General features: G+C 50.6%; 3 protein-coding genes across 3 annotated transcripts; all 3 read left to right on the forward strand.

Annotated features, from left to right (window-relative positions):
• Positions 1 to 985: 985 nt before the first annotated feature.
• On the forward strand, positions 986 to 4,157 carry HOXD10 (homeobox D10). The gene is made up of 2 exons (XM_054972424.1): positions 986 to 1,760; positions 3,262 to 4,157. The coding sequence occupies exons 1-2, from the start codon at positions 1,001 to 1,003 to the stop codon at positions 3,537 to 3,539; spliced, it is 1,038 nt and encodes a 345-aa protein (XP_054828399.1). The 5' UTR covers positions 986 to 1,000; the 3' UTR covers positions 3,540 to 4,157.
• Positions 4,158 to 7,824: 3,667 nt separating this feature from the next.
• On the forward strand, positions 7,825 to 13,147 carry HOXD9 (homeobox D9). Its single transcript, XM_054972425.1, has 2 exons — positions 7,825 to 8,659; positions 9,073 to 13,147. Exons 1-2 carry the CDS (start codon positions 7,831 to 7,833, stop codon positions 9,312 to 9,314), a joined length of 1,071 nt encoding a protein of 356 aa, XP_054828400.1. The 5' UTR covers positions 7,825 to 7,830; the 3' UTR covers positions 9,315 to 13,147.
• A 2,736-nt stretch (positions 13,148 to 15,883) lies between these two features.
• Positions 15,884 to 18,223, forward strand: HOXD8 (homeobox D8). Its single transcript, XM_054972427.1, has 2 exons — positions 15,884 to 16,706; positions 17,396 to 18,223. The coding sequence occupies exons 1-2, from the start codon at positions 16,205 to 16,207 to the stop codon at positions 17,707 to 17,709; spliced, it is 816 nt and encodes a 271-aa protein (XP_054828402.1). The 5' UTR covers positions 15,884 to 16,204; the 3' UTR covers positions 17,710 to 18,223.
• Positions 18,224 to 21,017: the final 2,794 nt, after the last annotated feature.

The raw sequence follows: 21,017 nt of genomic DNA on the forward strand, positions 1-21,017 counted from the left end.
GCTTTTACAAAATCCATAAAAGGAAAACATTTTTTCCTCCCTTTGTATTGTCCCCCAAATATGACACCTCGGGAGATCACCTACACTCCAGACCTAGTCAACCTCCCACAACAACTTTGTTCTGGGGGGGAGGGCACTGGGTTTCTTGATGCTGTTTCTGTAGACAAGTGCTTGATTAAGAAAAGCAAAGAGATGGAGGGGGAGATGTATTTTTCCTGGGGGGTCCTCTTTAGAGATAGTTCCTATTGTTGGCAGTTTATAAAACCAAACAGAATCTTGGCCAATCCTGTCGATAGCAGGGGAAGAAGAGGGGGGACAGAAAGAAAGAGAGAGGTTTCTTTTCACATGGAAGGATATTGAGCAAAATGCCCCATATTTTACACCCCGGGGGGCATCCCAGTTACACGCTTCTCCTGTTGGTCTCTGTTCCCTTCCCCTCTGCTTAGCCCACTCAGGATTTTGCTGTCTTTGTTTTTTGTTTTTGTTTCTTGTGCAAAAGGGCACGGGGTGGTCAGGGGCAGCCTGCATTCGGACAATTCCTACTGGAAATAAAAAATAAAAATGAGAAAGAGGGAGGAAGGGGAGGATCAGTTCAATGCACGCTTTTGTTTTAAATCAGCGCAGTTCGCAAGGGTCGTCATTTGCCACAAAAACGGCAAGACAGAAAGGAAAAAAGGGGGGAAGGAATAAAAAAGAGAAAGGAAAAGAAACAGGGCTGGCTCCTGGCGCTGCTGCCGCGCGCCGGTGCTGCCCAGGAGCCAGCGCGCACTTTCCCCGGGACGTTGTAGGTGTCGCTGTTGTCCACCTTTGCGCCGCGGCTCGGAGTGTCCCGGGCGCCACGTGACCGGCGGGGAGGCAGCCGCTCAAGGCCATTTTCAAATCTCATTGGCTCGGCCGTCATGTGGTTGTGCGGAGGCATCCACAATTACACAGGGAATGTTTTCGTAGAGATGTCAGCCTACAAAGGAGACAATCTCTCTTCTCCCAATTCCTCCCCAAAATGTCCTTTCCCAACAGCTCTCCTGCCGCCAATACTTTCCTAGTCGATTCTCTGATTAGTGCCTGCAGGAGCGACAGTTTCTATTCCAACAGCGCCAGCATGTACATGCCTCCCAGCGCTGAGATTGGGACTTACGGGATGCAAACCTGTGGACTGCTACCGTCTCTGGCCAAAAGAGAGGTTAACCATCAAAATATGGGTATGAATGTACATCCGTATATACCTCAAGTCGACAATTGGACAGACCCGAACAGGTCCTGTCGGCTGGAGCAACCTGTTAGCCAGCAAGTCCCCGCATGCTCCTTCGCCACCAACATTAAGGAGGAAACCAATTGCTGCATGTATTCCGATAAGCGCTCCAAGCTGGGCTCTTCTGCCGAGGTCCCTTCCTACCAGAGGCTGGTCTCGGACTCCTGCCCCATTGAGAACCCCGAGGTGCCCGTCCCCGGATATTTCCGCCTCAGCCAGACCTACGCCACGGGCAAAGCCCAAGAGTACAATAACAGCCCCGAGACGAGCTCGACTGTCATGTTACAGTTAAACCCTCGCGGCGCTTCCAAGCCGCAAATCGCCTCGCAACTTCCGATGGAGAAGAAACTGACCGAGAGCCCCGGCAGCGGCGCCGGCCACCACCCGGACAACTCCGCCAAAGTCTCCCAAGTCGAAAGTCCCGAGCCCAAGGCGGCGCTTCCAGACGACAGGAACTGCCTGGCCGAAGCTTCCGCCTCCAGCCCAGAAACCCAGGAGAAGGAAAGCAAAGGTCGGTATGACTGGAAAGGAAAGGCGAGGGGGAAGTTGGGGGCTCCTAAGCACACCGGCCGTGGCCGAAGCGCAGCCATAACTGCTCTGGAGAAAGGGCTCCCTCTCTTCTGCCTTTCCTCTGCAGGTGCTGGGCTCTCTGGGGCTTCTGAGGAAAGGGGGTGGGTGGGGTGGGGGTTCTGCCCCAACGATCGTGGCAGCCCTCGGCCCCCCCACTCCAGGAGGGATCCCGAGCTCGCATCCTGCCCCAGCTGCTTTCCTTTCCTTTGGACCGGCTTCGTTCCCTGCCCAGAGAGCCCCTTCCGAAAGGCTACGCTGGCCACCTCACACCAAATCCCCTGGGTCACCCTGGGGCCAGACGTTTCCACGGGAGCTTCTCACGATCTGATTGCTAAACATAAGAGTCCACACGAGCTGATGTTTTTGGAAAGGAGACAGGGTGGGATGCCGCAGAGCTGTGTAAACTTTGGAGGAGATGGACCCCGAGAAATGGCCCTTTCTTTGATAGCTCCTGTTATCGAAAATGGCCATTGCGTCCTTTAGATAGCCTAGCTTTTGTCTCCAAATGGTCAGTGTGGTTGGGAGGTTGGCGTTTTTTTAAAAATGGAGATGCAGCATGTTGATTTCATTGTCCTTTGGGGGGGGGGGGTCAAAGGACTCCTTTGTGATGGGATAATATAATATGGCAGAATAGCCAAAAAAACACCCGGGGCAATGGCCTCAGTACATTTTAAGTTTGCAACGCTGCTATCCATTTGAGATTGTCACATACACGCGAAGTGGGAGCGAAACAATTAGAGGCAAACCTTAAATAACGCTTAGGACAAAATTTGCCTGTAATTTGGGGTGAAGACACATTCCCAAAAGAGTACGGGGGTGGGGGGAAATCGTTGCTATTTGGTGGTGTTTCTTTTTTCCCCTTTTCCCTTTTTTAAATCTTGGTGTTACCTGGGGCAAAAGGCCATCTGGTTTTTCTGATTTGGTTGTTTGTTTGATTGCATGAGTGGTCCAGTTGAAGGTCTCTGTCAAAATGGATAGGGGGTATTGCTGATTTTTCCACTGAGTCATTTTCTTAGAAAGAGGGCGTCAATAGATTGGGTGGGATTCGCTAAAAATGAGAGCATTGACAGAGAACAGTGTCAATATTAATCCATATATTGGGAGCTAGTTGGAATGTGTATATTAGTCTGTAGAATATGTCACAAGATGTACAGAAATGCTATAGAAATAATCCACAGTATGGCAGGGGCTGGTTCTGATCTCGTTTAATTGGAATCTGGGAAGAATATCGGTTTTGAAAAAACCGCATTATTTCAGCATGCACACCTCCTTCAAGCAATGTTTAATACCCACAAGCCACCATATCTGCCAGACACAATGGAGGTGGGTTCATGGCCAAGGGTACACTATAACAGACTGAGGTTATTTTTCCCTTTCTTTTTTCTTTTTTTTCCTTCCTTCCTTCCTTCCTTCTTTCCTTTCTTCGCCTTGGATTTTGCTAGAGGAAATCAAGTCTGATACTCCAACCAGCAATTGGTTAACAGCAAAGAGTGGGCGAAAGAAGAGATGCCCCTACACTAAACATCAAACACTGGAATTAGAGAAAGAGTTCTTATTCAATATGTATCTCACTCGAGAGCGCCGCCTAGAGATCAGTAAGAGCGTTAACCTCACTGACAGGCAGGTCAAGATCTGGTTTCAGAACCGCAGAATGAAACTCAAGAAGATGAGCAGGGAGAACCGAATCCGAGAACTGACCGCTAATCTGACTTTCTCTTAAACCTGTCACCTGGGGGCTGACCGAGAGTCCAGGCACAGGCTCAGCTACCACCAGTTGTTATCCATGTAGGGAAGACTCGTGGGGGAGGGGGGGGGAACAAACAAACAAACAAAAACTACACCCCTTGATACAATTCCATTTTTTTTATTTCTGATAGAATGTGATTTTTTGTCATTCTTTTTAGTGCTTACAAGTGTCTATGTATGTTCCTACGACGAGTATATATATATATTATATATAATTAAAAAAGAAAGTCTAGCACGTGTAATTTATTATTATTATTATTATTTTTCTCATAGTAATGCAGGGTAAACTCTGATTGAACATGGTCATTTTGGTCTTAACTTATTCGAGCTGTCGAACACCCAGAAAATGTGACTTTTTCCATGTTTTTTTTTAAACTAACCACGTGGTATTTATGTGGGGACGAGGACAAGGGCCATGACATTTTGACTATATAAAATATTTTGGAATTATTATTTTTTTTTAAGAAAAGGGGAGGGGATCCTCGTGGGGGGGAGGGGCAGAAATAAAGAAAGAAAGCACATTTTATGATGTAACTCCCCTCTCCTCCCGTGTGCGTCCGATTTGTCCTTCGTGCAATGGAACCATCCATTCTTCCTCGAGTGTGTACATTCTATTTCCCCCCCTTTCCCTTTGTGGTGCATACGTGGAATCTTAGTCGTATAACAAGCAATATGTCTTCTTCGTTGTGCATGTCCTATTCGCATGTATGATGCAATAAACTCTGTAAAGTCATGACGTTCCTTTGGTCTTTCAAGAAACAAACTCACCAACCCAGCCCCGAGCCCCGAGGCTTTGCAGGCCCGTCTTTATGCCTAGGGTTCTTTCTTACCGGTGAGCGAAGCCCTGAATTTGGAAGGCAAAAGGCTTTCAAGGGAAGGAGATTTGGAGTCCTCCGACTTTCTTTAATAATTGCTCATTGTAAGGTCGTGGAGAAAGAGCCGAGCGTGGCGCAGAAGTGTCGGAGAATTCCAAGAGTTTGTGGGTGTGCGTGCTTGTCTGTACATACACATACCACACACATATATACATATGTGTATATGTGTGCACGAGGACATACATACACATTATATATTTTTAAGGATGAACACGACACCCTCCTCCTGCCCATTCGTAAACGGTAATCAAACGAAATGAAGCTCGCTTCGGAGCCCAAGCACGTGATTCTAAACCTGCTCATACAAATGGTATAGGCTCAAAAATAAGCAGGAAAGCCCGTCCCCCTCGCTGAAGCCTCTCCTGAGGCCCGGATCTGGTGGTTGTGGTGCACGAGCTTCTTTGGACACCAAACGCATTCCTGGAGCAATGCACGATTTTAACGAAAGGGAAGCAGCGCTGCGGTTGCTTCCTAAAGCCTTGTGAAAATCCAAGAAGCCATTTTGCTCCGAGATTCGACCCAGGCCTCCCGGGCTTTTTAACCAGAAAAGATCCGGAGTGGCTCTGGGGCGTAAACAGCGGTCTGGTGCCCCACCGTCGCCTTCCTCCGCCAAATGTCTCTTTCGCCCCTGCAACCCCGCTCTTGATTGTGTGTGCTGGTCTGTTTAGAGCTGGCACGCAGCAAAGAAATGAAGGTCCCCAACTTGTCTTCTCGGCGTGGCTGCGAAATGTGGCCAACTGCTACTCTGGGGGCTGGAAGTGGGTGGGGGAGAAGTGGGGGGAGAAGGGGGAAATCCGGAGCAGAAACGGCGTTTAACGGGAATTTGCAAATGAACGTGACTTCTGCAACTGAAGTCCAAATGCTTGGAAATGCCTTCAACCTTCAAGCCGGGACTGGGAAGCGAAGAGAGTCCCCGCCTCCAGCTTCGGAGAAACCGGCTCCTTGTTCCTCGGCTTCTAAGCCAGGAAATCGCCCAGTAATAGATGAAAATATTTGCTTTCCTAATGACCCCCCAGGCAGTTCATAAAGGAACCGGGAATAACACGTTACCCCCCCCCCCCCTTTTCAGGAAAGGTTGCGGGTTCAGATGCATGCTATGGAGGACGCCACTCGGTAGAGAGTCAAGTGGGAGCACGTTTAATTTCTGTACATGTGTCTTTGTGCTTATACACCTACAAGCAGATCTTTGAAGCTTGTATATATGACATGTCTTATGTATTTTGTCTGTCTATGTGCATCTCATCTTTGCGCATGGGTTGAGATGTGCGGAGAATGGATTCACGCCTTCTTCGTACAGATGACGAAGGAGAGGTCGCTTCCATAGAAAATGGACTTCTTTATCACTGTGTCCACTGTTCATAAATGAGTCCCTTTGTCTTTTTTTTAAAAAAAACCGACGTTGACATGGAAGAAAAGCTGAGCCTAGAGCCGCGGTTTTGAACTATTTGTTTGGAAAGTGAATGTTGCAGAAACCAAGGGAAAGCCCCTCCCCCACCTTAGGGTCCTGTTCAGAATCTTTGTAGTGAAGATGAAGGAAGGTGTCTGTGTATTCAGGTATGCACATGTGCGCCAGTTGCATTTGGGTATGTATAACTGCACACATACAGACCTCTGCAGAGCAGAGGGTGTGAGTTGCTTGGCACAAAGCAAACCGCGTGTGCCGTGCAACAGAAGGTATCTAAACGCAACAAGGCAGAGTCTAGTTTCCAGCAAGACGAAATCTGTAGGAGCTGCAGGTCTCCTTTTCGCAAGGCTGAGTAGAGCAAATCAGGTCTGCGCTCTTTGTGGGCTTTTGTTTTCTTCCAAGCCGAGCTGCTAATGGGATCTCCCCGGGTGCGCTCCAGGCGCATCCAAACACACCTCCCTCCCCCCCCAGCCTGTCTCAAGAGTCGGTGGAGTTGCTTTGGGAGGATAAATAGCCTACCTCGAGATCTAACCTGAGTTAACCGCCTTGAAATACCCACTGATCGTTCGCTGCTCTCCTAGAGGCAACCCGAAAAGCTCTTTCATTGCATGTACAAAATAAAGGAATAAAGGTGGTTAAAACAGACTGAGTGTCCTTGAATGCTTATTTTTGGGTGCATGTGTGCGGGAGAGTGTGTGTAGATGCTTATAAAATCAAAAAGAGTCCAGTAGCACCTTTAAGACTAACCAACTTTATTGTAGCGTGCTTATTTATAAGCATGCTTATAAAGGGACTGGAAGTACTCAGGAATTAAAAGAAGGGGGGAGTTCCATTTATTGAATATCTGTCTAGTTTCCTTCGCCTAGTGCCTTTCAAACAATCCTTCCTTCCTTCCTTCCTTCCACCCCGAAACTCTGAAGTGCCTGGAAGGGATGCTTCCACCCCGCCTGAACCCAAACTTTCCCTTTTCTGGTCCCAGACTTGGCGTTCAGCTTCACGTCAATCCTGTAAGCGAAGAGGAGAGAGACGGACTTCCCCCCGCCCTTTTCCGCGTGTGCCATCCGTCCGTTTTATTAGGGACACACATTAATCTATAATCAAATGCACCTCATAAAAATTTTATTGAAAGGCATAAAATCATTGCGGAGAGGTCTTCCACCTGTTTTAAAACAACACAATGGGCATCTCTCTCTCTCTCTCTCTCTGCCTGGCTCTTTTTCAATCATTCCATTCTGACCTATTTCTGGTTTTTTTTTTAAAGAGGGGAAAGTGAAACGGCATTCCCGGAGCCGCTCCTGAAAGACGGCAGTCCCCGCATTGTGGCGCTTCTCTCTCTCTCTCTCTCTCTCTCTCGCTCTCTCTTTTACTGTAACATTTCCCGGTTTTATGAGGGGTCGTTATGCACTTCCAGATAATTTTTTTTTGGCACTGTTTGTTTTTACAGGCGCGGATCTCTCTGGCTTCTGCCCGCCCGGCGCCTCCCTGTGCGCCGGGGCCCCGCGGCCCATGCGCCCTGCCCTGCCCTGCCCTGCCCGACAGAGCTTCTGCGCTTGGGGCCGATGGCAGAAAAGGAAGGGTAGAAAGCGCTCCAAGGAGGTGAAGAAATAGTCCCCCCAAAGTTGCTGCCGCCGGTGGGCCACGCCCGCTCGCAGTCCCGTGGCGGGTGGAAGGATCGTGGCTCCGGCGGCCTCTGCCCGGGCGCCTCCGGAGCGCGCTGGCGGGGGCTCGGCTGCCTGCCTGGCTGCCTCTGCACTGGGCCGGGCCGGCTCCGCGCCGCGCCGCGCCGCCGAGGCTCCCCCGCTCGCAGCCCCCCTCCCCCCGTTTAGCGGATTGATTTACTCGGAGTATTGGTAAATATGATCACGTGGGCGGCGGGACCAATGGGGGCGGCGGGCCGCCTGCGAAGTACGCGGCTTGCGCTCGGGCCGGGCGCTGCTCTCGGGCGCGCGGAGGCTCCGCTCCGGCCGCCGTCGCCGCCGCCCCCTATGCCCTGCCGCGGAGGGAGCCCGCCCGGCCCCGGCATGTCGTCCAGCGGCGCCCTCAGCAACTACTACGTGGACGCCCTGATAGGGCACGAGGGCGAGGAGGCCTTCGGCGGCGGCCGCTTCTTGGCCGGGGCGCCCCCCGCGCCCCCCGGGCGGCCGGCCTCAGGTGTGGCGGCCGAGGGCTCCGGCTTCGCCTCCTGCAGCTTCGCGCCCAAGTCGGCCGTCTTCTCCGCCTCCTGGCCCGCCGTCCACGCGCAGCCCTCGGCGGCCGTGCCGGGCATCTACCCCCCCTACGTGCCCCAGCCCCACTTGGGCGGGCCCGGCGAGGGCGGCGGCGGCGGCGGCCGCTACGTGCGCTCCTGGATCGAGCCCTTCGCCTCCTTCCCCAGCAGCCCCGGCCACAGCGGCCACCACCCCGCCGGGGCGCCCCCGGGCGCGGGCTCCTCGGCCGGCGGGCGCCACTACGGGATCGTCAAGCCGGAGAGCGGCGGGGCGGCCGCCTCAGCCTCCTCGGGGCCCTGCGCCCCCAGCGCCGCCGCCGCCGCCTCTTCCTCCTCTTCCTCCTCCTCCTCTCCTTCCAAAAGGACTGAGGCCGCCCCGTCCAGGGAGCCTGCGGGGCTCAGTGCCGGGCCGGCGCCCGAGTACACGTGCAACCCCTTCCTGGCAGAAGCCCGCGAGAAGCCGGCAGCAGCCGCCGCGGCCGGCAGCGGCGCCCACCCGGTCCCCAGCGCCGCCGCCTCCGCCGCCAGCCAGCCAGCCTCCGGTTGCAGCCGCAACCCCAGCCCCAGCAGCGAGCCGAAGGAGGAGAAGCACCACCAACTTGACCCAAGTAAGTTCTCCCCAAAAGGCAGCCGGAGCGGGAAAGAAAAGAAATGGCCCCGCTTTGATTTATTGCTCCAACCTGTAAGGCTCCAATGTGCAAAACTGATAGTTTTACTAACCTATAAAAACGTCTAGACGCCTTCCCCAGCGCAAGCCGCTACAAGCACCCATAAAAAAAGAGGCTCCCCCATAACCGCGTCCTACCATCAAGAAGACATCATTTGTACAGTAAACAGACTGGCCCATTCAAGCTTTTATGATAATTCCTCCTCGGCCGTGCAAAGAGCAGGCGCCCTTCCTTAAATTAATTTAACGACCTTTCGCCTCCCTTCCCCCAGCAACGCTTCTCCTTCCCAACTCTAACCTTCCCCCTTCTCTTTTCCCTTTCTCTCCTGTCTCTCCCCCCCTCCCCTTTTCCAGATAACCCGGCCGCAAACTGGATCCACGCTCGCTCCACCAGGAAAAAGCGTTGCCCCTACACAAAATTCCAAACTCTGGAACTGGAAAAGGAATTTCTCTTTAATATGTACCTCACCAGAGATCGCCGTTACGAAGTGGCTAGGATTTTAAACCTGACAGAGAGACAGGTTAAAATATGGTTTCAGAACCGACGAATGAAGATGAAAAAAATGAACAAGGAGAAAGGCAATAAAGGGGACTAGCGCCTTGGTTGTGGGTATGCATGTATGTGTGTATGTGTGTATGTAAGGGTGTGTGTGTGTGGAAATGCACTGGGTTTTCTCTTAACATGCGCTCACGCACAATTATCGATATTAATTATTGTTAATATTATTATTTCCCCAGGAGCATTGACTCAGAATGTTAAATGATCTGGTTATTATTATTATTGTTATTATTATTATTTTTATAGTAGCAGTGAATGTGGTCTGTGTCAGGGATTTTGGAGAGAAAAGCGGGAGGGAGGTTTCTATCTTGCTGGAGAATGTATTTCTAAACCTTATTCCCCCCCCCCCCTTGCCCGCTTTCGAGATATTGTGGGTGCAACGTGTTAGCTTTTGGGAGCCATTATCTAAATATTCATGCTTCTTCCAAGAGACCTAGTTTACAGCCAGTAAGGGATACCTTGCTCCCCAAAAACTATAAAGGAAAAAGGCGAGGACGAAGACTGAATAATAATCAGGAATTTTTTTTCGTGGCAAGTGATCCAGGACTTCCCGAAAGGAAAAACCCATCGATTACCCGACTCTCTCCTTCTGTGTGTTTTGTTTTGCAAGAGACAAAAGGAATTAAAAAAGAAACCCCCTTTCTCCTGGCCGCACTGTATTACCAGTGGGTACCTGAACGGGCCTAAGCACGGATCTTGACGGTCTGTTTCGCCATCCTACCTAAAGACTCGGGTTTTTTTTAGTATTGCTCTTAGGCTATAAGAAAAACTGATCTAATCGAACGAAAGTCCCCCCCCCCTAGAATGAGGGTCTGAGGGGGGAAGGCTGGGGAAAGATTTTGTGTGTATGTTTTGACTCCTCTTGGCAATGCGGCAACAGCCCGCCACCCTCAGAGGAAACCGCCCCCCAAAACACTATTTTTTTTTCATGGTCTGCCCTTCAAATACATCATTGATCAAGAAAACTGGGGCTCTCCGATAGACAGAGGATTTTTCCTGCTCCAGAGAGAAGGGGCTACCCTGGGTTTAATTGTGTCTCTAGTAGACTCTCGGCCATGCAGTAAGCATGGGTGATATTCTTTGCGGTTTGCTTTTCTATGTGAACCTGAAGGAGTCATGGTGTAGTTCGCCAGGATCTGGGGGTGAGGGAGACACGGTTTTCAGCCCACATTCGACACCCTAAAGCAAGGTATGTGAAGACACGCCCTAGAAGTCGCTTTGGCTACCAGAGCTACCTTCTCTTCTCTAAGGGCATCCTGAACTTTGATTTGCAATTGTGCCATGTGCGTAGTTTATGGTCTTTTCCCGATACAAAGCATTGTTGTCTCACCCCCAACCCCCAATCCAAACGATTCAGCCACAATTGCAGCTCCGAGATCTGGAAGGCAGGTCGAGGCGTCTTTAAACGAGGTTGACTCATAATTATTAAATCTGCCTTCTGGCTGCCCTCCGGAACCCCGCGGTCCTTTTAAAAAATTCACTGGCTAGGCAGAAGTCTCTTGGAGCCGGTGTCCTCCGTCAGGGCCTGGATGGGCATTTAATAATATTGCCTTCTTCCATCAAACATTAATGAGAGCTCGCAGCTTCGGCCAAGGGAAAGGAGCGCCCGTTTGAATTGCTGCCGGTGTTCGGGGCGTGTGTACACATTGCTGTAGAGGCAGCCGGCTCTCTCGGAGGCCTAGTCGATTGCAAGCCCATGCTTACTCGTGCACGAAATCAGTGGGAGTTCAGAGTGGCTGGATCGTATCCCCGGTGCACAGAAAAGCATAACTGAGGGAGGGAAAGGCGGGGATTCTGGGTTTAGCTGGAGGAGGGAGAGGCGAGCTGTTTGGATGAGAAGCCGCCGAAATTAAGGCCCTCCAAACAATCTGGCCTCTTAAACGATTTAAAAGAAGATTTCGCTGTGAAGGACACCGCTGCAGAGACCTGACCTGGAGGCCCCCTTGGGTCTGTTGATGCTATCTGTGCCCCGCACCCCACCCCAGGACACACAGTGATGAAGGCCCAGGGAAAAGGTGTCGCCTTCGACCCCCTTCACTACCAGCCCCTCTACCTATCATTCTTTTTTAGAACAGGAAGGAGGAAGGGACCATAAAGCCATTGAGAAGGCTAGACGTCTGGGGGTAATGAGTTTACGATATGCAATGGGGCTGCCCTCCTCTTCTTTGAGACCCATCTTATTTTGATGTTTGTGTTTGTTAGGATAAAACACCGAGGCAGACAAAAACCAGGTCTTAAAACCTGGACTATAAATTTCAATCTGCCACCCGAGGAGGCCAGACAACAGTCAAGGGGAGCGGGAGAGGCCCGTAAAGCGAGAGGATTAAAGCGCATTTTGGTCGCTGTTGGGAAAGGCAGCCTTTTTCCTTTGGAAGTAATGAATTAGGTTATGGCCGTGGGGCTGCGGAAAGGCCGGCGCAGGGCGAGTTCAGTGGAGACATAGACCTTGGGAGAAATGACACTTGAGCGGGGAGGTTTCGGCCCCACTTTGGACTGAATGTATTGTAAACTTGCGGCGGGTTCCCGCAAGTCCAGGTTTATTGATTTCGAAAAGGCACCGTTGAGAGCTAGCTGCATAGGAAAGGCGCCCACAACAAAGGGCTTGCAACTTGTTTCCGTAGTGACGCTTCCATGCCTTGGGGGAATCAGAAATGTGGGTGTCATAGAATTCCCAATCCGATCAGCAAGGTTGATGGAAACTGGCAGTAAGGAATATAATCACATAGGCAAGTTCAAGGCAAAATGGTTATGAACCTGAAAACAAAACTTAATAGAGGAACCAGAGCGACAATCCATAAAAAACAAAACAAACAAAAACACTTTCCTGGGAGTAAGCCCCGTGGAATAAATTTGGATTTACTTCTGATTGAGACCGGTTTAGGCTCGTTGTCTACATGTGCGGAAGTCACACGACCTGCTCTAAAACAGCTATGGACGCCATCCTTTTAATGCCTTCTTTTTTCAGCAGACTTTTTAAAAAAGTCCGATGGAGTGAAACACAGATGAATGAACGAGCTCTATGGTCTCACTAACAAGAATCGATATTGTATATGCATTTCGAAGAATGCCCTGTCACTCAAGATTTAGGACTGTGTGCCCCGGTTTTTATTTGTCAAGAATATTTGTAAATTGTTTGTGATAATTGCACGCTCATTGGGGGTTTTTTTTGCATGACTTATTTAGTCATCTTTAGCCGACGGAAAATAAATATTTTTTTAAGCAAACGATGTTTCTGCAACTCACGGAAGTCAAGAGTCAAAACAAATACACTTCCTTTAAATTCGTTGTAGTAGGAGCTCAACTGTGAAGCGCCGCCGGACTGCGGATCAAGATTTCGTGTCGCCACTAGAGGGCGCTGTTGCTCCATTTTCTGTTGTTCGAGACCTTCGTTTTTCTGTATCTGACCAGGATTGTGTGTTGATTAAATATGTATAGGCTGTTTTTTTAATCCATGAATTTGGTGTTTGTAGCCAAAAATAAACGAGCACGACCTAATGAAGGATCTTTACTGCGATCAAACTAATTCACTTGGGAACTACGCACAGTCAGCACTTCTGGAAGTTCCCACCCATATTAATTCGCTCATGACACTACATTCAGTTACTACAAACCAGAGACGTGTAAAACAAAAATCTGTGTCTCTGGACGAGGTCGGCCGTTTTTCAATATTTAAAACAACAACAGGAAGTTCAATAAGAAAATTCATTTCCAATCTTTAACAACACACACATAAAAGGAATGATAAATTTAAATCCGAAATCGAAAGGAAATAGCAAAGGAAACGGTTTATTGTTGTGGATAATAACTATTACAAAATTTTCCAAGTTGTTTGTGACTGTGTCTGGCATATTTCTTGTGTGTTCTCGCAAAACCTTTTTTAAAGTATGAAATAAACTCTGTTTGGTCCCCGGAATCGACATGAGAAAAGGTAAGTGTTTTTTTTTAAAGGGGTGTGTGTGTCTCCTTTTTAAAAAAAACAACCTATTCATTTTTTAGGATATATATGTAATATAAAAGAGATTATTACTGATATAAATAGCATAAAATAGTAATTTAATAAAAATATGAAAAGATAGAAAATTCTCCTTTAATGCAGAACCCGTAGTTTTCTATATATAATGGATATATACATATAAATGTTTGTGTGTGTGTGTGTGTGGTTCAATAGGGACAAAAGGATTTTTGGCTGCGTTAACCGTTAACCTTGCATTTGATTTTTGTCATCCCAGCCCTGCAATATTTTGCAGTAGAAACACACAATTATAGATCCCAGTAAAAAGATATTTATTTTCTAAGGTTGCTGTTAAACATAGACCTGTTTTCTTTAAGATAGAAATGTGTTATATTTAGCAAACCCAGGAAAATTAATCAAACAAATACCAAGTTCTCAGGCGACTGTGACATTGTATGTTCCAGAAGACATTCCTAAGAGGACTTCAGTTTGGGTTTGGGATTTTGCAGCGAGGTTGTCTCTGATAAAACTGAAGCAGATGCAACAGTTATGGACTTCAAATTGAGGCCTGAATTACTCTAGTTCTTGGAGCAGTTCTTACTCCTGCAGCAGCAGCATCGAAGGAAGGGCCTACCTCCGTACATAAAAAGAATTCACGACTCATCTGGCCTTCCCCCCCCCTTCTTTTTTTACTACACCGAGGAAATATACTTTTAACAGCATAAGCAGCAAGAATTGGCTAATCAACCTAAAATTCCAGAATGGTGGCCATCCCCTCCGCGGAAATAAGGTTTGTACAACTGAATGCTTTAAAAACTGGGCTCCAGAGAGGGGCCTGGGGTGGAGTTAGTGGGAATTCTCCCAAACTCGTATTATCGCCAAGCGCCTGCCCTTTAAAACAAACTTCACCGTCCTCTTTCCCAGTAAAAGTTTGCCTGCATTATTAGAGAGAGATTCATTATTTACTAAGCGGAATTGGCTTTCAAGGGAAAAAGAGGATTAATTTTCCTCCTCGAGCTCACATAAACAAATTGAAGAAAGATGCTTGCTTTTTCTCTTTAAAATTGGGTGCCTGGGGGAAAAAATTAAAATGCAGGAAGGAAGGAAGGAAGGAAAAGGAAAGGATTTTATAATTTGTGCAATCTTATTTCGCCATATTGCCTAAGATGTGCTCTTGACTTACTCATTGTGATTTCATCCATATCATTTTGGTAGCGATAGAATTCTAAATAATCGTATTAAGCCTATCAGACATAAAAAATATTAACCCCCCCCCCACACACACACATTTATAATATTGTAGTTAGGCCGATTAATTAATGTGTCTCCGAACGGGTCCTGATGAGACAGCCTGCTCATGAGAAAGCGTGTATGTCTCTACGTGTCTATCAATGGAGGTTGCAAGTTGAGATTACTGCCCATTGAACCCCAGTCCTTGGTGCATCCCACAGTTCAGCCCCCCCCCGCCCCTTCTCCCGCTTCCCCAGCAAAGGAGCGCGAAGACATTCTCGGCCCAAACCAGGTCTTTAACTAGGGCGAGGGAGGAAGCCCTTTCCAACCGAGCAGCGGCGCGTAAGGTACAGCCCGCCGGGCCCAAGAAGGCAGGCACTGCGCGCTCCTGCAGAGATTCCCTCCCCTGGGCCCTCCCCGGTTCCTCGTTCCAGATTCCGACCTCAAGGCAAACCACAGCCGCATCCACCCACCTCCCGACCCAATCTCAGCATTTTCTTCCCAGCCCCTTAGCTAATGACGTCCACCCAGCGCGAAATGATGGAAAGGCTATTCATGGTCATGATTTCCATTAAGTATCAATTAATCCGGGAGCTGCAGCCAGGCGCGCACTGCGTCAAGGGGAAATGTGCAGCTCATTTGCCAGCGGCCTACTGGCCAGAACCCCCCCCCACACACACACGCACGCACGCACGCACGCACACACCTCCCCGCCTATGGAAAATACACAGCAACAGATTCCTGCGGCAGCCCCTTTTATCTGAGCTCCAGATCTCATGGAAGTCAATGGCGAATCCCCCTGGATTCCTCCCGGGTGGGGACTTGGGCCTCCCGCGGCAACTTCTGCTTTAACTCTCTCCGCTGATCTCGTCCCCTTAGATGGTTTATAACCTTCCCGGCCTCTCCTTTACCTGCCCCAGCGGATCTGAGCGCGAGAACCGCGTCCTCGCCGCTCTCAAGACGGCAGAGAGTGGGGTGCGCGCCCCAAAACTGGAAGAAGTGCCCCTTTCCCAGTGCTAGGCGTGTGCTTTGCAGCACTTTGCACATGGGCAGAAGTCCCTCCCTCCCGAAGGGGGTCTCGGGCCTTGGCTCTGGATCCAATCCAATCTGTTCCTTCACACTGGCCCCCCTCAGCCGCCCTAGGCCGGGCCAGGTGGGTTTCCAACAGGGCCCTGCGCTCTGGCCGGCCGCTGGGGCAGGTTCTGTTATCGGCCCGCATCTGGGCGTCTCTCTTGCTGCTCAGTGGCCTGCGGAGAAATATGCGCTTCCAAGCCAGGGCGCGCACCGCTGGGGGGCTGGCGGGGAGGGGGGGCTGTGGCCTGGGCCGCCAGCGGGGGAGCTGGGTCGGCTGCTCGGCTGGGAGGCTCCCCCCCCCGGGGATTTTAGTTGCCGTTCCCTTTCTGCCTCGGGAGGTGCGCGGAGCCGGAGCCAAGAGGCGCCCCTGCCTGGCCCTGAACTCCCGGCCCATGTGAGTGAGTGTGTGGCTGCCTAATAGGAAATAGTCGAAGCACTCAGGCAGGTCAGTCGGCGAGCGCTGCGTTCCGGCCCTGGGCAGCCCAGCGCGTCGCAGAGGCCGCGGCGCCGGGACCGGTAAGCCGCGGGGAGGCCGGGAGCCGGGCGCGGAGCCGAGAGGGGCAGCGGCCCGGGGGCCTCGGCTGGCCCGCTTCTGCTCCTCCGCTCCTCCTCCTCCTGCCGCTGCCTCGGCTGCCCCCCCGCCTGCCTGCCTGCCTGCCTCCCGCCCTCCGATGAGCTCCTACTTCGCCAACCCGCTCTACGCCAAGTACAAGGCGGCGGCGGCGGGCGGGGGCGAGGCGCCCATCAATCCCGCGTACTACGACTGTCACTTGGCCGCCGCCGCAGCCCTGCTCTACGGGAACAGCTTCCCCCCGCCCGGGCACGGGCCCGGCTCCGGCGGAGGCGGCGGCCCTCCGGACTACTACCACCCGCACCCGCACCCACCCGGCCCGCCGCCCGCGCAGCAGCACCTGGCCGCCGCAGCCGCCGGCAGCCCCGCGCCCTACCCGCCGCCGCTGGCCCCGCAGCCCGCCTGCGCCGGCCCCGCCGAGGCCGCCAAGTTTTACGGCTACGAGCCCTTGCAGAGGCCGCCCGTGTTCACCGCCCACCAGGAGGCCGAGCTGGTCCACTTCCCGGACTGCAAGGCGTCCAGCGCCAATCTCGGCGAGGAAGCCGAGCACCTCCACCAGGGCGCGTCGCCGGCTCCCATGTTCCCCTGGATGAGGCCGCAAGGTGGGCGCAAGCACAGGGCCCCTTCGGGCGGCCGGACTCTCTCTCTCTCTCTCTCTCTCTCTCTCTCTCTTTCTCCCCCCCCCCACCTTTTCTCCTTCTCTTTCAATAATAATAATATTGTTAGGAGTGTCACCCCCCCCCACATCAGTTCCGACTTCACACTGCGCCCACTCCCTTTCAATGTGAGCCAACTCCCAGGCTGCTTCTAAGCGCTTTGAATGGTGGCAGTAAGCAAACCCACCGCGCCTGCTGTCCGATTTAGAATTACTTTATTTGAGGGGCGGCGGGGGCTTTGGGCTTTGGGCACGGCCTAGCAGCGCCCCCCACCCTGCTCATAACAGCGCGACTGGAGTACCCGGATGAGACCACAAGGCTGAACCGAGGCCGCGTTCCCTTCTCGCAGGCTTCCTTCCTTCCTTCCTTTCTTACGGTTCAACCGGGCTTACTCTCAAGTAACTGTGCTCAGAGTGAGGCTTCTCAAAGCAGTTTGCTCAGACAAAGCTCTCCCGCGCAAACTGGCCCGATCCCGCCTCTGTCGGTGTGCAAAATGCCCCCCAGGGAAGTGCGCGCCTGGAGACCCCCGCGGACTCGGCTCCGCGCCCTGCAGCTCCGAGGGCCCCGGGTTAGGGCAGTGCTTGGTGGCGTCTTTTTTAAGGCAAGCCTGTGTGTGTGTTTCCCTCCCCAAACAGCGGCTCCGGGCCGGCGAAGAGGAAGGCAAACGTACAGCCGCTTCCAGACCCTGGAGCTGGAGAAGGAGTTCCTCTTTAACCCTTATCTGACCAGGAAGAGACGCATCGAGGTCTCCCACGCGCTGGGCCTCACCGAGAGGCAGGTCAAGATCTGGTTCCAGAACCGGCGGATGAAATGGAAAAAAGAGAACAACAGGGACAAATTCCCGGCGGCCAGGCAAGAGGGCAAGGAGAGCGGGGAGGCCAAGGAGGAGGCGCGGGAGGAGCTCCCGGGCCGGGAGGACGGCCAGGCCGACCAAGGCTCTCCCCTCTGAACCTGGGCTGAGGACTATGGCACATGGGGAGGGGGCATCTCCTGGCCGCCCTTCCGCTACTCTCAGGCACCTTCGACGCAAGGCTCCCGCCTTGTCTCTCAAGCTACCTTAGGACGTTTCTGGGCTAGATGAGCGTTTCTTTGATTTGATCCTGCACCCGGCACCCTCGCGGGAGGCCAAAAAGACTGTAGCACGTCTTTTTCTTCCCCTGGAATTTGATACTTAAAAAAAAAGTCCTAGTAATTTTGTACGCTGTTTTCTTGAGGGGTGGGGTGGATTTTCTCTTCTGTTCTAAGGAACAAATTGTCAGGTCTGTTTAGGAATCCAATCAGCCATATTTTGCACCTGTATTTATCTTGAAAAAAAATTTCCCTCTCCCACTTATTATTTCTTGTAAAGTAAATTAATGAAGAGATTTATTGATTTGTTTTTGAAGGGAACGACCTTAATGAGACCTTTTGATTATCAGTAACCGAACGAAATAAAACGAAATTTATTTCTGTGCAAACAGTCACTGTTTTTCCCCCTCTGCTTCCTGTGCCTTTTAGAAACGGGTGGGTTCAGTCTATCTGCTTTCCCTATTCAGAGCAGAGAACCGGAGCATAAGGCCAGAGCAGAGAGAGTCGCATGTGCATTTGTCGCAGTTATTTTGAACGCCCCTTTTCATTGTTGAACATGGAGGGGAAATACAGGTCTAGTGGCCTGTATGGAAAATCGGGCACCCCGCCTTGAGAGCACAAATAGCCTCTTGGGTTCCTTCTGTGTCAGGGCTTTAATGCGGCAGGCTTCTTTTGAAAGGTATCCCAACGTATTTCCTCCAAGTAAGCCCATTAGAGTGTGTGACGTGTTGGAGGTCGGAGGGTGTCAGCAGCCTGGATCAGGAGTTCTAAAGCTCTCGTTTCATTGGCCTTTGGCTCAGATCCAGAGAAGGTGCCTCGTGTTTCAGTCTGCTCTCCTGTACACGCTTACAAGGGAGTAAGTGGGCCTTAATTTACATGTTTGCTGTAAATGAATCTGACTGCTCGATTGAAAGCTTTGAGACCAAGCGGATAGACACTCACGAGTAGGCTCAACCGAACCTAGCTAGATTTACTTTCCAGCATGCAAGAAAGCAACGGGGTTTTCTAGTTTGCCTGTCAAAATTGCCTGCCGCCAAGATAGGTCCTCTGTTACCCTGAGCAGGACATCGCAGGACTAGATTCTGGAGACAAATACGGCTGTCTCCATCCTGGTTTTCTCCTACACTTCTAGGGGCCTCTGGTTAGCCACTTTAAAAAAATATTGAAACTGAACAAAAATAACATACAAACAAACAAACCAACAACTTACAGCTGAACTGGTTAGCCACTTTTAAAGTCGGGCTGCTCTCCTAGGTGAAGTCTTTGTCTGCTCCAAGAAGGCAATCCGTCATCCAACCAGTATGCTACGATGAGACATAACTTGAAACGTATGTCTGTATGGTTTGGATTAGAGATGAAATGGAAGGTTGGCTAAGAACCATTCTTTCAAACCATAAAGAATGTCTCAGAAATGATAATGCTACGTTACATAACCTCCAATATAGTAAAAAATACTACCCATTAGTTAACAATTAATGGTAATGGCAATTAATACTAATTATTAAAGCAAGCAGCAGTATACTGTAGTATTACTAATAACTGATGCTACTGCTGTTATTTTTGTCAACATTTTGTTTGGCAGTTGTATTTTTAATTTTATCTCCGGCATCTGGACAGGTGCAATAAGGGCTTCTAAATCTGTTGAATTAAGTCTGCTTGGACAAGTACAAATAACAGTTCAGATGACTAGCCCTCTGTATATAATAATAAAATGACAATAATAATAGCAGTTGTGATGAATCCTGGTAGCAGTTTTAATAGTCTTGGTAGTAACAGTAATGCTGCTACAGTGTTTCCTGAGGGGTCAGGTACTTCACAGACCTTAGGAGCAATCCCTTTAAGGTGGGCCAATGTCACTGTCCCCATAGAACAGACAGAAATAATTTGCCACCTAATAATTATTATTTTTAACTGGGACAGATTTACTGGGACTTCATAGCATAACTACAGTGATAGTCCAATATTTGAACAGCAAATTCTGGAATCGTTGGAGCTAAACAAGGGCCGAAAGCCCAATCTGCGCTGCCCTCTCCACTGCTTCTACGATTATTACATGAAGTTAATGGATGTTGAACGATAGTGATGCACTTCAAGCGGCTTTAATCAAGGGCACTTAATCCTATGCTGGATTGTGGCCACCTTGTCTGATCCACCTGTGGGTCTAAAACTTCCGTGTCTCCTGATTTTCTTGGATTGTGTCCAGTGTCTGTCTCAGACGTTTAAAAAAATACAGACCAGGAAACTTACAAAATAAAATAAACTGTCACGGAGGACTTTTTTTTAAAGCACCAAGAGATAGGGGGAAAATAAGGAAAGACATCCCAGGGGGTACTGATCTCAAAAGCAAGCGCGCTGTTCCTGACTGTAGATTCAGAGGCAGGAGGTGCTTCGTTTTGCATTATTCTCTCTACGGTTTTTTCCTGCAAAAATAAGGGGTGGGGATTTTTTTCCATCACAAAGGACAGAGAGGAGCGGACTCGTCCAACGATTTCCCAGGCAGTCCTGGACACTATTAGGTTGCAGTGCTCTGCCTGTTACAACCCCCATTTTATTCAAGGTGGCTTATTCCTAGGTACGAATTCTTAGGATTGCCGCTTGAAGCTCGGCTTAAGGGCACTGGGCCCAACAGCCAGCCGGACTGAATGGCAAAGGGCTGCATTCGAGCTTGGGCTTGTCCCCCTCTCGATCTGCGTTCCCTACCGGAAGGAACCCCCTGGGATTCTCTGGGCGATTTGAAGAGGCGACTTCTCCAACCTTAAAGCATTCAGAGTATTCGAGCTGCTGGCTCCGGAGAGGAGGCTGCGGCCGGGATTGACCTCCGAAAGGGTGTTGCTTCCAGGCACCAACCGAAAAGAAACCCTCCTTCCCCAAACGGCCCCTGCTCGAGGCTGCATTCTGTGGGGACTCTCCGGCGACTGCCTTTTGCTGGCGTCTGCCCAGACAGGCCTGGGAAAGAGTCCAAGGCAGGAGGCTGGGCGAGCAACCTTTTGGCAGACTCTCCTATACTGGAGAAGGAAGTGGTCTCTCAAAAGCAGGAAGACTGGCCCTCTGCAACCCTCCCCATGAGTAGATTTCATACACAAGGCAGCCAAAATACACCTTTTTTATTAATTTCAGTGGCAGAGAGATCAAACAAAAGGCCTTAGCAGCCTGGAACAGGCCCACCGAGTATTATTCTGGCCATCCTAG

Source organism: Eublepharis macularius, chromosome 2, assembly GCF_028583425.1.
Source record: "Eublepharis macularius isolate TG4126 chromosome 2, MPM_Emac_v1.0, whole genome shotgun sequence".
NCBI classification, from domain to species: domain Eukaryota; kingdom Metazoa; phylum Chordata; class Lepidosauria; order Squamata; family Eublepharidae; genus Eublepharis; species Eublepharis macularius.

Excerpts from the sequence above, each read along its gene's own strand:
- HOXD9 (XM_054972425.1), top strand. The coding sequence starts at position 7,831 with ATGCCCTGCCGCGGAGGGAGCCCGCCCGGCCCCGGCATGTCGTCCAGC. Across the intron at positions 8,660-9,072 it reads GCACCACCAACTTGACCCAA|ATAACCCGGCCGCAAACTGG; the intron begins GTAAGTTCTCCC and ends CCCCTTTTCCAG.
- HOXD10 (XM_054972424.1), top strand. The coding sequence starts at position 1,001 with ATGTCCTTTCCCAACAGCTCTCCTGCCGCCAATACTTTCCTAGTCGAT. Across the intron at positions 1,761-3,261 it reads CCAGGAGAAGGAAAGCAAAG|AGGAAATCAAGTCTGATACT; the intron begins GTCGGTATGACT and ends GGATTTTGCTAG.
- HOXD8 (XM_054972427.1), top strand. The coding sequence starts at position 16,205 with ATGAGCTCCTACTTCGCCAACCCGCTCTACGCCAAGTACAAGGCGGCG. Across the intron at positions 16,707-17,395 it reads CCCCTGGATGAGGCCGCAAG|CGGCTCCGGGCCGGCGAAGA; the intron begins GTGGGCGCAAGC and ends CTCCCCAAACAG.